Source organism: Leuciscus leuciscus, assembly GCF_965113295.1.
Source record: "Leuciscus leuciscus genome assembly, chromosome: 14".
Taxonomy (NCBI): domain Eukaryota; kingdom Metazoa; phylum Chordata; class Actinopteri; order Cypriniformes; family Leuciscidae; genus Leuciscus; species Leuciscus leuciscus.
This window is the reverse complement of record NC_138738.1, coordinates 39,810,518-39,827,006: the sequence shown is the minus strand read 5'-3', so window position 1 is coordinate 39,827,006 and position 16,489 is coordinate 39,810,518. Positions and strand designations below refer to the sequence as shown.

The window sequence follows — 16,489 nt, the reverse complement described above, 5'->3', positions numbered from 1 at the left end:
CTCTGGTGAGGGAAGAGCTGGGAGTGAAATAACCTGTGCTCTGAACGGAGTCGAAAGCACTTTAGGAATATAACCATACCTTGGCTTGAGGACGGCTCTGGAGTCGTTAGGCCCAAACTCAAGGCAGGATGCTTCAGGTCAGCAGACCGAACGGCTCAAAACGGGGCACCCTTCAATGCTTCCAGGACCGTGGAGAGGTCCCAGATAGGCACAGAGGGGGGTTGCGGAGGGTTTAGCCTTCTTGCCCCTTTAAGGAAGCGCACGATGAGGTCGTTCCTTCCTAGTGATTGTCTGGCCACAAGACCGTGAGATGATGTTATGGCCGCCACAAGCGTGGAGGGGGTGCGACCCACGTCTAAGAGGTCTTGCAAAAAAAACGAGTACACTTGGTACTTTGCATGAGTAAAGTCCAGGCTCCGTGCTGCACACCAGCCAGAGAGCACCCCCCATTTCTGAGCATAGAAGTGCCTAGTTGAGGGCGCTCTTGCTTCAGTGATGGTTTTTAGCATTAAGGGCCCATAAATCTCCGTCACGACTTATGGGCCCTTCATGTATGGCCCCTCAACGGGTACCCGGGTGTCTCCCAGATAGGGTGCTACAAACCATCACTGAAGCAAGAGCGCCCTCAACTAGGCACTTCTATGCTCAGAAATGGGTGGTGTTCTCTGGCTGGTGCGCAGCACGGAGCCTGGACCCCGACTCATGCAAAGTACCAAGTGTACTCGCTTTATTTGCAAGAGCTCTTGAACGCGGGTCGCACCCCCTCCACGCTCAAAGTATATGTGGCGGCCATAACATCATCTCATGCTCTTGTGGCCGGACAATCACTAGGAAGGAACGACCTCATCGTGCGCTTCCTTAAAGGGGCAAGAAGGCTAAACCCTCCGCGACCCCCCTCTGTGCCTATCTGGGACCTCTCCACGGTCCTGGAAGCATTGAAGGGTGTCCCGTTTTGAGCCGTTCGGTCTGCTGACCTGAAGCATCCTGCCTTGAGTTTGGACCTAACGACTCCAGAGCCGTCCTCAAGCCAAGGTATGGTTATATTCCTAAAGTGCTCTCGACTCCGTTCAGAGCACAGGTTATTTCACTCCCAGCTCTTCCCTCACCAGAGGATGAAAGAAACGCAAATTTTCTCCGTCCCGTCAGGGCTCTCAGAGTTTATCTGGAGCGCTCTGCCTCATTCAGACAATCGGAACAGCTTTTCGTATGCTTTGGTGGCCGCACCAAGGGGCTCGCCGTCTCAAAGCAGAGATTATCGCGCTGGATAGTTGATGCTATCGCGCTGGCTTATGAGTCTAAGGGCCTTCATTGCCCCTTAGGCGTCAGAGCTCATTCCACGAGAGGCATGGCCTCGTCTTGGGCTTGGTCAAGTGGAATACCCATTGAAGATATCTGTGTGGTGACAGGCTGGGCCTCGCCGTCCACATTATGAGGTTTTATAACCTGGAATTGGTTCGTGCGTCTGAGCCGCCTCGCCTTAGATTCGTGCAGTTGCCGCAGCACAGCCAATGACCGTCCTCGCCGTTCATCTGTTTATGTTGTGTAGCTGCACTGCGTTTTAAAGATTTGGCTTCAATATTCTCGAGAAAAGGAGTTTTCCCATAGCGTAAGCTAGCCGTAAGCAATACAAGAGACCTCTCGAAAGGGAACTACCCCAGTACAACACATGCATTCAGTTCCATGAGGCCCAGAAACAGGACTCTTTTGATGGTAAGACACTAGCTCATATCACCATGGAATCTCATTTCTGCCACATAAGAAAAAAATCATGCTTTGGTGAAATATCAAGTCATAATTATTAGATAAAAAGTCTAAGGGCCCTATTTTAACGATCTGAAACGCAAGTGTCAAGCGCAAAGCGCAAGTAACTTTGTGGGCGGGTCTCGGCGCTGTTGCTATTTTCCCGGCGGGATAAATTACTCTTGCGCCAGGCGCAAATCTAAAATGGGTTGGTCTGAATTAGCTTCATTATTCATAGGTGTGGTTTGGGCGTAACGTGAAATAAACCAATCAGAGCGACATTTCACATTCCCTTTAAGAGCAGACGCGCTTTTTCCATAGCGGATTGCTATTGTAACGGCGGATTTGCCAGGCGCGCGCCAGGAGCGGTTCACAGCCAAGGAGAGCAACACTCTCGTCACGGCCGTAAAAGAGAGAAGTTACATTGAAATAGAGAAACCCACCCAAATTAACTTCGGTTAAACAGGCGTATGATAATTTGGGTAAATGTGTAAGCTAGATGTATGCTTTTATAATACATTGTCTATCTATCTATCTATTGTAATAATGTATGATTTGCAAAAATGAAAACTGCTGCTTCTGTGTAGATGAGAGAATCAAAGTGCGCGTTGAGCACACACTTCATGCACCCTTAAAATAGCATATGAATAACATGCGCAACGCGCCACTGACTTTAAACTATTTTTTCCTGGTTAGTGGCGCAATTGTTTTCTAAACCATCAAAATAGCATGAAGGAACGTTTGCGCCGGAACACGCCTCCTTTTTTGCGCTGAACCGCCCAGGGAGCGCAAGTTCATTCCCTAGTTTAGCGACGTGCTTCTGTGGAGGGAAAAGCGCGCTTTGCGCGGGTGCAAAATAGGAATGATACATGCGTCGGTGTACAAAAAGTCACTTGCGCTGGGTGCAAGATAGGGCCCTAAATGTTTTGTCACAATTATGATTTTTTTCTATAACTTTTTGTTTTAATTTCATCTTTTTATGTTATAATTGACTTTTTATATTTTAATTAAAACTTTTTGTAATTGTGACTTTTCCTGACAATTAAAATTTGTATCCCATAATTGACTTCTTATCTCATTATTATTGCTTTATGGCGGAAATGGGCTTCCATACATGTATCCTATATCTGAATTAAGGTTTTTGGGGCGTGAAGTCACACATTGCAGGGTATTTATATGGTAAAAAAAAAACTTTTTAGCTTGAAAATATATTTTATCATTCATCAAGGTATAAAGAAAATATGCTATTAGTTTTTACTTGATGGTTACACCACATGACATTTGTTAAATTTAAACTTCTTGTTGAACATAAAAGCCATATGAAATCAACACGGATACAAAGATTACATACAGTATATCTAAGAACTTGGCATACTGTATGTGTTTAAAACTTTTTTTCCCATTATACTTCTTTATCTTGGGCACTCTGATTTCCATTTTGCACCAGTGATCACTGGTTTTTGAACTTGGAAAGCTCTTGACCAGGAACTGGCATGTGTTTTTTGATGTACACAGTTGATATTATGTATCAGTCTCCAACGCGCGTTCACGAGAGCACCACGACGCATGCGCGACCTGCATGCATCTTCCTCTGCTTGTAGGTTATATGTCAGAACGCCAGCTGCTGCGTCATCACCACACACGTGGTGCTCTCGTGAACGTGCGTCGGAGACTGATTCTTTTGTTTTGTTTTTTTAAATTGAGTAGAAACTGCATAAAAAAAATTCAGTAAAAAGTGTCCAGGGATGTTTTCTCTGTAGTTAGTGATTAAGGAAATGTTTTTACATTCAAATGATGCATGCATGAAATGTCTGAGCATTTCTGTTGGTCTCTGGCAGATGAAGGGTCCGACACCACAGCTGACTCCAGACTCAGAAGAACAAACACTGCAGCTGATGTCTGAGGCTGAGCAGAAACTGATGCTGCTGAAGGAGGAACTACAGGGCAAAGATCTGGCAACCATCCTGAAGGAGATAGAGGAAGAGGAGGTGAGGAACAATGATTAGTCAAGTTGCTGTTATTGTATTTTGGGTTGTTGAAGATTTGTAACTATTGAAACATTGACTGTTTTGTTTACTTTAGGAATATATGTCATATTTAACTTTTTTGGAAGTTGTCAAATAACGCTGACTAATATTACTAATATGTTGTTTATTTCATGCCCCTTTGCAGTTCCCTCGTCTCGGTTACTAACGTAACCTAGCTTACCTGGCTAGCTTACGCTATGAGAAAACTCCATTTCTCGAGAATATTGAAGCCAAATCTTTAAAACGCAGTGCAGCTGCACAGCATACACAGATAAACAGCGAGTAAGGTCATTGGCTGTGCTGCGGCAACTGCACGAATCTATGGCGAGGCAGCTCAGACTCACGAACCAATTCCAGGTTATAAAACCTCATAAATGTGGACGGCGAGGCCCAGCCTGCCACCGCACATATCTTCAATGGGTATTCCACTTGACCAAGCCCAAGACGAGGCCATGCCTCTCGTGGAATGAGCTCTAACGCCTAAGGGGCAATGAAGGCCCTTAGACTCATTAGCCAGCGCGATAGCATCAACTATCCAGCGCGATAATCTCTGCTTTGAGACGGCGAGGCCCTTGGTGCGGCCACCAAAGCATACGAAAAGCTGTTCCGATTGTCTGAATGAGGCAGAACGCTCCAGATAAACTCTGAGAGCCCTGACGGGACGGAGAAAATTTGCGTCTCTTTCATCCTCTGGTGAAGGGAAGAGCTGGGAGTGAAATAACCTGTGCTCTGAACGGAGTCGAGAGCACTTTAGGAATATAACCATACCTTGGCTTGAGGATGGCTCTGGAGTCGTTAGGCCCAAACTCAAGGCAGGATGCTTCAGGTCCGCAGACCGAACGGCTCAAAACGGGGCACCCTTCAATGCTTCCAGGACCGTGGAGAGGTCCCAGATAGGCACAGAGGGGGGTCGCGGAGGGTTTAGCCTTCTTGCCCCTTTAAGGAAGCGCACGATGAGGTCGTTCTTTCCCAGTGATTGTCTGGCCACAAGAGCGTGAGATGATGTTATGGCCGCCATAAGCGTGGAGGGGGTGCGACCCGCGTCTTAGAGCTCTTGCAAAAAAAACGAGTACACTTGGTACTTCGCATGAGTAAAGTCCAGGCTCCGTGCTGCGCACCAGCCAGAGAGCATCACCCATATCTGAGCATAGAAGTGCCTAGTTGAGGGCGCTCTTGCTTCAGTGATGCTTTTTAGCATGAAGGGCCCATAAATCTCCGTCACGACTTATGGGCCCTTCATGTATGGCCCCTCAACGGGTACCCGGGTGTCTCCCGGATAGGGTGCTACAAACCATCACTGAAGCAAGAGCGCCCTCAACTAGGCACTTCTATGCTCAGAAATGGGTGGTGTTCTCTGGCTGGTGCGCAGCACGGAGCCTGGACCCCGACTCATGCGAAGTACCAAGTGCACTCGGTTTATTTGCAAGAGCTCTTGAACGCGGGTCGCACCCCCTCCACGCTCAAAGTATATGTGGCGGCCATAACATCATCTCATGCTCTTGTGGCCAGACAATCACTAGGAAGGAACGACCTCATCGTGCGCTCCTTAAAGGGGCAAGGAGGCTAAACCCTCCGCGACCCCCCTCTGTGCCTATCTGGGACATCTCCACGGTCCTGGAAGCATTGAAGGGTGCCCTGTTTGAGCCGCTTCGGTCTGCGGACCTGAAGCACATCTCGCTCAAAACTGCTCTTTTTCTGGCGCTCGCTTCAGTCAAGAGAGTGGGTGATTTACATGTGCTATCAGTGAGCGCGTCCTGCCTTGAGTTTGGGCCTAACGACTCCAGAGCCGTCCTCAAGCCAAGGCATGGTTATATTCCTAAAGTGCTCTCGACTCCGTTCACAGCACAGGTTATTTCACTCGCAGCTCTTTCCTCACCAGAGGATGAAAGAGACGCGAATTTACTCTGTCCCGTCAGGGCTCTCAGAGTTTATCTGGAGCGTTCTGCCTCAGTCAGACAATCGGAACAGTTTTCGTATGCTTTGGCGGCCGCACCAAGGGGCTCGCCGTCTCAAAGCAGAGATTATCGCTCTGGATAGTTGATGCTATCGCGCTGGCTTATGAGTCTAAGGGCCTTCATTGCCCCTTAGGCGTCAGAGCTCATTCCACGAGAGGCATGGCCTCGTCTTGGGCTTGGTCAAGTGGAATACCCATTGAAGATATCTGTGCGGTGACAGGCTGGGCCTCGCCGTCCACATTTATGAGGTTTTATAACCTGGAATTGGTTTGTGCGTCTGAGCTGCCTCGCCATAGATTTGTGCAGTTGCCGCAGCACAGCCAATGACCGTACTCGCTGTTTATCTGTGTATGCTGTGCAGCTGCACTGCGTTTTAAAGATTTGGCTTCAATATTCTCGAGAAAAGGAGTTTTCCCATAGCGTAAGCTAGCCTTACGCAATTCTCGTTCCCTCATCTCAGGGAACCGAGGTTACGTTAGTAACCGAGACGAGGGAACTGCAAAGGGGCATGAAATAAACAACATATTAGTAATATTAGTCAGCGTTATTTTAGAACTTCCAAAAAAGTTAAATATGACATATATTCCTAAAGTAAACAAAACAGTCAATGTTTCACTAGTTACAAATCTTCAACAAGCCAAAATACAATAACAGCAACTTGACTAATCATTGTTCCTCACCTCCTCTTCCTCTATCTCCTTCAGGATGGTTGCCAGATCTTTGCCCTGCAGTTCCTCCTTCAGCAGCATCAGTTTCTGCTCAGCCTCAGACATCAGCTGCAGTGTTTGTTCTTCTGAGTCTGGAGTCAGCTGTGGTGTCGGACCCTTCATCTGCCAGAGACCAAGAGGAATGCTCAGACATTTCATGCATGCATCGTTTGAATGTAAAAACGTTTCCTTAATCACTAACTACAGAGAAAACATCCCTGGACACTTAATGAATTTTTCTTATGCAGTTTCGAAAAAATAAATAAAATAAAAAAACATTCTAAAACACCTATACTATGTATCAGTCTCCGATGCGCGTTCACGAGAGCACCACGACACGTGTGTGTGTGGTGATGACGCAGCAGCTGGCGTTCTGACATATAACCTACAAGCAGAGGAAGATGCACGCGAGGTCGCGCATGCGTCGTGGTGCTCTCGTGAATGTGCGTTGGAGACTGATACAGAAGGGAAGAAATTACTGAATAAAGTTGACATTTTGTTTTTTTTGGGGCACAGAAAGTATTCTTCATGAAATTAAAGGGATGGTTAAGATTAATTCAACCCAGGGTCCTTTGCACCATGACCTCAAGCCAAACACCCCTGGAATGCTTGAGGCTGCTGCTTCAGCATCACACGGGTGATGACATCCTCATCATTGCTCCTGTTGTCCTCATCTGTTGACAGAAAAGACATGCAGGTGTGTAAGGTGTGTGTCAGCTCTGTCTGCTAAACGTAATAGTTCTGTTATTGTTCCATATGGATCAACAGCATTCATAGTTCCCATGTACCAGTAGGCCAGTCTCTCAGTCACACACACAATCACACGTAAACGTGATCTGGCCTTTGAGACATTAACAAATCCACCACCACTCTGTACAACAGAAGGGTGAGCTTTAACTTCCACACAGTGTACAGATTAAGGAATGGAACTAAATCAGAACAGCACAGGTGAACATCTTGATAAGAGGGAGCTTTTGAACTGTGTACATCAAAAAACACATGGCCGTTCCTGGTCAAGAGCTTTCCAAGTTCACAAATCAGTAATCACTGGTGCAAAATGAAAATCAGAGTGCCCAAGATAAAGAAGTATAATGGGAAAAAAAGTTTTAAACACATACAGTATGCCAAGTTCTTAGATATACTGTATGTAATCTTTGTATCCGTGTTGATTTCATATGGCTTTTATGTTCAACAAGAAGTTTAAATTTGACAAATGTCATGTGGTGTAACCATCAAGTAAAAACTAATAGCATATTTTATTTATACCTCGATGAATGATAAAATATATTTTTCAAGCTAAAAATAATTTGTAAATATATCAAGTAGGATTTTTTATTGAGGAGTTTTTTTTTACTATATAAATACCCTGATATGTGTGACTTCACGCCCCAAAAAGCTTAATTCAGATATAGGACACATGGAAGCCCATTTCTGCCATTAAGCAATAATTATGAGATAAGAAGTCAGTTATGGCATAACAAATTTAAATGATCAAGAAAAGTCATAAGTATTACAAAGCGTTGAAATTATGAGATAAAAAGTCAATTATGGCATAAAAATTTTAATTGTCAGGAAAAGTCACAATTACAAAAAGTTTTAATTAAAATATAAAAAGTAAATTATAACATAAAAAGATTAAATGAAAACAAAAAGTTATAGAAAAAAAATCATAATTGTGATAAAACATTTAGACTTTTTATCTCATAATTATGACTTGGTATTTCACCAAAGCATGATTTTTTTCTTATGTGGCAGAAATGAGATTCCATGGTGATATGAGCTAGTGTCTTACCATCAAAAGAGTCCTGTTTCTGGTCCTCACGGAACAGAATGCGCGTGTTAAACTTGGGTAGATCTTCTGCTATCTTGGCAAGGAACTGCAAAGGGTCATGAAATAAACAACATATTAGTAATATTAGTAAGCGTTATTTTACAACTTCCAAAAAAGTAAAATATGACATATATTCCTAAAGTAAACAAAACAGTCAATGTTTCACTAGTTACAAATCTTCTACAAGCCAAAATACAATAACAGCAACTTGACTAATCATTGTTCCTCACCTCCTCTTCCTCTATCTCCTTCAGGATGGTTGCCAGATCTTTGCCCTTTAGTTCCTCCTTCAGCAGCATCAGTTTCTGCTCAGCCTCAGACAACAGCTGCAGTGTTTGTTCCTCTGAGTCTGGAGGCAGCTGTGGTGTCGGACCCTTCATCTGCCAGAGACCAACAGAAATGCTCAGACATTTCATGCATGCATCGTTTGAATGTAAAAACGTTTCCTCAATCACTAACTACAGAGAAAACATCCCTGGACACTTAATGAATTTTTCTTATGCAGTTTCTACTAAATTTTACCAACAAAAAAAACAAAACATTCAAATACACTACCTATACTATGTATCAGTCTCCGACGCGTGTTCACGAGAGCATCACGACGCATGTGTGTGTGTGTGTGTGTGTGGAAATGACGCAGCAGCTGGCGTTCTGACATATAACCTACAAGCAGAGGAAGATGCACGCGAGGCCGCGCATGCGTCGTGGTGCTCTCGTGAACGCGCGTCGGAGACTGATACAGAAGAGAAGAAATGACTGAATAAAGTTGACATTTAGTTTTTTTGGCGCACAAAAAGTATTCTCATCACTTCATAAAATGAGGGATTAGGGACTTTTATGGGCTTTTCCCAAATCACGGAAGTGACCTCGACTTCCGGGTTAGCGGTAGCACAAGCCATCAGGCAAATGTTATTTAAATAAACTCCTGATGTACTCACAAACTTTACAATGCCTTGTTTTATGAGTACAGAACCTATTTGTACTACTGTAGAAGTTTGGTACCACTGTAGAAGTTTGGTACCATTCCGGGCATTATTAGTGCGGTAATTTACGAGATAAAACCTTGGGTCCATTAGCGCCTGCACTAAGCCATTCGGCTGATATCTTTAAATAAGCTCTAACTTTAATAATGTTCGACCAAGAGAAAAAGGCTTCTTTTTAAAATGTAATAAAATAAAATAAAAAGGCCATGACCATGTTGGCTCGAGGTCATGGTGCAAAGGACCCTGGGTTGAATTTACCCTGAAACCAGGGGGTTTATGTATTTGACAAGATTCATTAGTACCAGTGGTATGTGTTGAAGTTTTTCACTGAGGTGCTTCACTCCTGCTTTGGCAGCGTTCAGTGGATGTTTGAGTCCGTACAGACGATCTTTAGCTGCATCACGGCGCTGCTGCGTCTGCTCAAGCTGCTGCTGAAGCTCACAAACCTGCAGAGAGCTGACCGAGGACAATAATGTTATGTTACTATTCAGTCACAATAACAGAGAATGTGAAGTGATATCATATTCACACTGTCTACAATGTCTGCTCTTACCTTGAGAGTTCAGTTTCTCCTGAGAATTTCATATCCTGAAGCTGAGTTTGAAGCATATTCCTCTCTTCCTTCAGTGGAAGCAGCAAACTCTCATTTTCTGCCTTCATCTTCTCCAAACGTTCCTGTGTTTTTCTCCGAGAGATAAACAGGCCCACTAGTTCCTATTACAAGAGAAATCAGGAATACACATTGCTTAACACAAGAACAGACTAAACATTGCTTAACAAGGAGTAATCTATATACACTTGAAGGGGGGGGGGGGGGGGGGGGGGGCATTACATATACTTCAATGTATATGTAATGAGTGATTATAATCAAGGTATTAATCAATATTTTTCCTTCTAAATATCAAATGAGTTAAAAGACTTCTCTGGGGATTTTACTTTGTTATTGAAGTTACCAGTGTGATTACTGAAATGTTCTTTTCATGTATTCTTTAATGTCTGTGTTTGATATCTGAATGCAGTAACAGTGCTTGCTCATTTAGCCCGGCTTCCAGAAATGAAATATGGATTTGTTTTGTGTTTGAGAAAGGTCTTCAACGTGTTAAAACATATAGGGGTCATTGAAGCCAATAGTTTAAGGGACCATTTCTTTGTTAAAGCCTTACTTTCCAGTTAGACTAAAGTGTAGCTCTCCTTGAGAGAAAGAATGCATTATCTTGATGTTTTGAGAGGACTCTCCTGTTTATAGTTAGAGCCTGGCTAAATCCAACCTTAGAGAAGCTGTGTGTCGGTGTGTGTGTGTGTTAGTCTTCTTGGTTACAGGTTAAGGAACCACTGGCATTATTGGAGATTGACTGAGTTATTGTTCTGGACATGCTGGCGCCCAGCAATGCAGATCTGTGACCTGGAAGGTCACGACGCGTCTAACTTAGCGGCATAATCGATAGAGATATGCTTCCGTCTATATGTATATGTGTGGAAAATTACTATGTTTATCTATTTCTTAGCCAATCAGAAACTGCAACCTGAGTAAAGGACGTAGCTTAGACCTTGGTGAAGGGTATAACTGCTGTGTGTGTGTGTGTGGTGTAGGATATAACTGCTGTGATCTTTGTAACTGTAAGTGGGGCGGCCTACGAACTACTGTGTGAGTCTTGAAGCTGAACTTCTGCTGATGAAACTGCAAACTATCTTCAGTAAAACTTTTCTTTAATTTATTATAATTCTGACTCCGGGGTCTTCTTTCAAACATCTGGTCCTTGTGTCCTAAACTGTTACTCCCCTAACACACTGAAAACAGTTGAATGTTGTGTTGTGTGTCCTCACCCGTGGGTCTGTGACTCCAGTGGCCTCTCTGATTTGCTGGAAAGCTTCCTCAAAAGGAGAGATGGCTTCCACTTCTTCTACTGCGTTGGCCTCGCTGCTCAGCTCGTCGGGGAGCTATTTTTCAACATTGATAATAATAAGAAAAGTTACTTGAGCACCAAATCCATATTAGAATGATTTCTGAAGAATCATGTGACATTGAAGACTGTATATGATGCTGAAAATATAGCTTTGCATCACAGGTATAAATTATATACTTAAATAGAAAACAGTTATTTTAAATTGTAATAACATATTTCGCAACATTACTTTATTTCTCATCAAATAAATGCAGCTTTGGTGAGCATAAGAGACTTAATATCGTAATTATTCCAAGCTTTTGACCGGAAGTGTATATACTTATAAATAGTTGAATTGTCTATTTTATTTTATTGTTGTGAGCTTTGCAGCATGCTAACACAAAGCTCTATTAACATCAATTGCGAGTCCAGTCTCCTGTGCACTTCACATGAGAAGTGCTATTAGTATGACACACATATCTTTATGCTTATTAGAGTATTACATTGTTATCTGATGTGTGATGGATGATGCTCGCTCTTCTCTTCCTCTCCTTTGCCTGAGCAATCCTCTCCTCCTGCTGCTTCTTGTAGAGGGAGAGGATTTTCTCTCGCTTTCTGCGCTCTCTGCACACCTTCTCGTCCTGAAGCTGCAGCTCAGCCTGGACACACACACACACACACACATCTTAATGAAATGAGGCATTTATAGAGCGCTCTCCCCTCAACCACCACCAGTGTGCAGCATCCACTGTCAGAACAATGGCGCCAGTGCGCTCACCACACACCAGCTATAGGTGGAGAGGAGAGAGAGTGATAAAGCCAATTGAAAGCATGAGGATTCTTATTCGTAGGCCATGATTGATAAAGGCCAATGGAGGGAATTTGGGCAGGACACCGGAGTTACACCCCTACTCTTTACGAGAAGCATTACTTGCACAACCTTTACCATGGCACACTTACACGTATGCTTGCTTTATTATCTCATTACATTTTTTGGTTACACTTTATTTTACGGTGTCATTGTTACAGTGTAATTATATATTTAAGTACTGAGTAATATTAATTAAGTGCAAGTACTTACTATAAGGTTAGGATTAGGGTTTGGTTGAGGGTTAGTTGCATGTAATTATGCATAATTAACTGTTAATACTATTGTAAGTACATGTAACATATGTAACAAGGACACTGTAAAATAAAGTGTTACCCATTTTTTTTAATCATTTATTAAATGCTTTGTCTTTACCATGGCTGCATCCTTTGAGAAGTGAGCGTCACCGTTCGTGACCTGCAGTTCTTTGAGCACTTGTGTCTGCCGGTGGATCTCTGCCTCCATCCTGTCCAGCCGTGGCTGAAATGTAAAACTGTCTCCCTGAAGAAACAAATAAGAGGATAATCATAAATGTTTATTTACCATGATGCTGTTCAAAAGATTGGGGTCGCTAAGAGTTTTAATCTTAAAGGGATTATTCACCCAAAACTGAAATTTCTGTCATTATTTACTCACCCTCATGTGGTTCCAAACCCATAAGACTTTCGTTCATCTTCGGAACACAAATGAAGATATTTTTCTGTCCCTCTATTGACAGCCTATGCAACTACCACTTTCAAGCCCCAGAAAGGGAATAAGTAATCCCCGAAAAAGCACCGTGGCGCATGTGTGTTGTTGTTGCATGAACGCATGCTGGAGATTAATATTTTGTAAATAAGGTGGTAAATTATGTTTGTTTTTTTCGCAATATTTAATATTATTATATATTAGAATATTAAGAATATTTCTTTTAAATATTTGTAAAAGATTACTTTAATGATGTCTATACTACCTTTCTGGGGCTTGAAAGTGGTAGTTGCGTAGCTGTCAATGGAGGGACAGAAAGCTCTCAGATTTCATAAAAAAGATCTTAATTTGTGTTCCGAAGATGAAGAGTAATTAATGACAGAATTTTCAATTTTAGCTGAACTAACCCTTTAATGAAAGAAGTCTCTTATGCACACCTGTACAATTTAAAATAACTGTTTTGTATTTTAATCTATTTTATAATGTAATTTTTTCCTGTGATCAAAGCTGAATTTTCAGCAGCCATTCCTCATTCCCAGTGTCACATGATCCTTCAGAAATCATTCTAATATGCTGATTTGGTGCTCAAGAAACATTTATGATTATTATAAGAATAAGAATATATTTTGAATGGTATGGATGAGTGTCATTGGATACATTGGATTGCTTAAATTTTCAACATTAAATATATGGGGTATCATGCTTTATAATACACATCTGTGTGGGTTTATGTGTGTGTGCTGTGTCAGTCTGTACATGAACCAGTTCATCTGTTCTTTCTCAGATACCTGTAGTTTGTCCTTCTCTTTGAGGTAACCTCGCATTACGTTCTTTGCTTCATGACGTTTCAGCTGCGCTTCCTCCAATCTGTTTTCCAGAATGCGCAATTTCTATAAAACAAGCACACAAGTTCATTCATTTTCTTGCTTGAATTAACATATTTAATTGTGCTCATCGATACAGGGTGGCTAAACACTCTGCTTCCCACTAATCAAGACAGAGGGGAAGACGAAAGACTTGAGAGAAGGAAGAAGAGCATTTACAATGGAAGAATGACCACTTAGGGAAACTTATGGCAGAGTTCCCTTCTTTACTCTAATTCTCATTATGATGTGCAAAAAAATCGTATTCTCGTGAATTGTTTAGATTATATAATAATAATGGTGATAATAAAACTGTGGGCATGGTTTACAGTAATTACAGTAAGGAGAAATTGGGACAAAAATGATTTGACTGGAAAAAAAGGCTCAATATTCTTACTGCTTTTTTTCCTTTCGATTTTGGGAGGAAACCTGGACAATTCTTAAATTGTAAGATTCACCAGTGTTCATTCAAAATAAAAAAAAGAGACAATTTCTACCTTTTCCTCGTCTAGTTCCTGGTTGTCAGGCAGAGGCTTCATGCTCTCGTACTGGCGCTTCAACTCCTCCAAACGCTGCCTCTGTGTGTCAGTGGTTTGTTTCAAAGCATTCAGCTTCTTCGCTTTATCACAAACCTCCTTCTCCAGCACCGTCAGAGCCGACTGCACAACAAAAATGACTGTCAACCACAACTGATATGCAGGTGATTCTGTAACCACTGGATAGTACAAGTGAAAGAAGTGGAAAAAGGTTTTTAAATAACTGATATAAAGGTTCATTTAACCTCACCTTAACAGGCATGTTCCTAAATGATTCATTCTCCATCCCACGGTCTTGAAAAACATCCTTGGTTACTTGTTCCTCTCCCTGGAACAACCAAGACCAAGATATGCATCAAATACAGCTATAACGTGACTTAAATGATATGGATATGTTTTAACATTACATATGTGTGTGTGTTCATAATGTCTGACCTCAGCCAGTTTCTTGCGCATGTTTTCATTCGCATGTTTCAGCTGCCAGATGGTTTCTCTGTTCTTCTCGATGACAGACTGAGAGCTTTCAAAATTCGCGCTTCTTTCTCTCTCTAGTGGACAGAGAGAAACATTCATGCGAAGTTGGGTTTAATTAATGCAATATTAACTTTCTGTAGACAATTTTACTGAGCTCTTTATTCAATTTAAAGGTAATATAAATGTATTAAACAGCTATAGAAGCAACTTTGCTATATAATAACTCCAGGCTGACATTACAACACAACATTGCCATCCTTGAGAATACATTATTAATAAGAGCAAATATTAAGAAAACAATTGAAATACTCATTATTCCACTACTGCCGCAATATTACTGACTATTTAAGCAGGTTTTAAGTTAACGTTAACTGTTTCAGCTTAATTGGCGAAATCTGTAATAAAAAACTTAAGTTACCCAGAAGTAGAATTTTTCGCTGGAGCTCGGAAACATTTCGCTGAATAGCTTGCTTATTGACGCCAGGCATTTTTATTATTTATAGTTATTATTTTATAAAGGTTTAAATAAAGATTTCTGTCTCTAACTGTGTAACACCGCCAGTAAGTTAGTTTGAAACTCGTTTGTGTCTGAAACTCGATGTCGTTGCTTAGCAACTGAACCACAGCTGGACGTTGGCTCATGAATATTAATTAAGTTACGTACCTTTACGCTCGAGAAAGTGGACATTACGTGCATGAGCTAATTAATATTTATTAATTTCTCAACCAGCTCACATCAAAGAATTATTTCATATTTACACTCCGAAACAAACAAGTACAAACTGAAAAATGGCTTTGTCACATGGACGCATTGAAAAACACTGCAGAAAACTTTTTATTGTAATAAAACGAGTGGCTTCCATTCTATTAAAATAAATAAATAAACGTTGTTAGATATAGCCAGCCAGTGGCACAAAAAGTGTGTATGCGCTATTTGCGCGCATAGGGGCGCAGGGCGCAGCACGATAAAAGAGATAAAAACCAACAATAAAAACAACAAAAAAAACATACTTTCTATATAGCTGCTGTTGTCCGTTTCTAAATCATTTCTGCATTTCCTCAATGTTACATACAATTTTAGAGGACTAACAGGCTAGAGTAGGCGCCCTCAGGGTATGTGTGTGTGTGCGTGCTCAGCTTAGGAGGGGAAGACACAGGGCAAGATGAGGAGACTGAGATAAATGAGGAGAGAGAAGGTATTGACAAATAATCTACTGCCCGCTAACATGGTTTTAAAGCTATTTCTTATACTTTTTTTTGCCCTTCAAACATCTTGAAATGCACATCAGTGAAATAAAAAATTGAACTCCCTAACAACAACAACAACCTCAAATTTAGGACCTCTTTGATTTTAAAGCCCTGTCTACGGCCCTGAATTAGGCATAAGATCAGTAATGAATGTGTACATATTGTGAATGAATTTAATAAACTTAGTTACTAGATTTCCTAGTAGCTTTCAGTAAATGAATGCTTCTGAGAAAATGATTCATAAATCAATCAATTGACCCTATGTTTACTTTCTTCACTGACAGACAAACGTGAAAAGCCTATATCAGTCTATATCACTCAAAGCTCAGCTTACAATGGAGGGGAAGAGTACCGGCCAAGAGAAAAACAAAGAGAAAAAGAGTGTGATGCTGATCTGATGAGGAGAGAAAAATAATCAGCTGCCCACATGGTTTTAAAGCTATTGTTATCCAATTTTTTATTTTTTTTGCTTTCAAAACATCTTAAAATAAACACATATGTAGATCAGAGAAATCTAAATTTTCTCAGAAACGTGAACGCGTGAATCGCACGGCATTCGTGACTCGATTAGTCGACACTGTTTTCCAAGATGACGCCTGCCTGTAAACGCGTAATGTACTGTTTTTATAAAGTATCTTCTTATTAAACTGTGTACACTTACAAAGTTCTCAATGCTTCGGTTTGCAT

The 16,489-nt window shown here is 41.6% G+C and overlaps 1 protein-coding gene across 1 annotated transcript; it reads right to left on the bottom strand.

Annotated features, from left to right (window-relative positions):
• Positions 1–6,384: 6,384 nt before the first annotated feature.
• On the bottom strand, positions 6,385–16,282 carry LOC309514038 (outer dynein arm-docking complex subunit 3-like; the record flags this gene model as incomplete). The annotated part of the gene is made up of 14 exons (XM_082190151.1): positions 14,973–16,282; positions 14,516–14,628; positions 14,331–14,408; positions 14,042–14,203; positions 13,470–13,571; positions 12,370–12,495; positions 11,630–11,785; positions 11,068–11,181; positions 9,797–9,957; positions 9,546–9,699; positions 8,491–8,640; positions 8,222–8,306; positions 7,021–7,103; positions 6,385–6,552 (listed from the first exon to the last, which is right to left on the bottom strand). The coding sequence occupies exons 1-14, from the start codon at positions 15,040–15,042 to the stop codon at positions 6,385–6,387; spliced, it is 1,722 nt and encodes a 573-aa protein (XP_082046277.1). The 5' UTR covers positions 15,043–16,282.
• Positions 16,283–16,489: the final 207 nt, after the last annotated feature.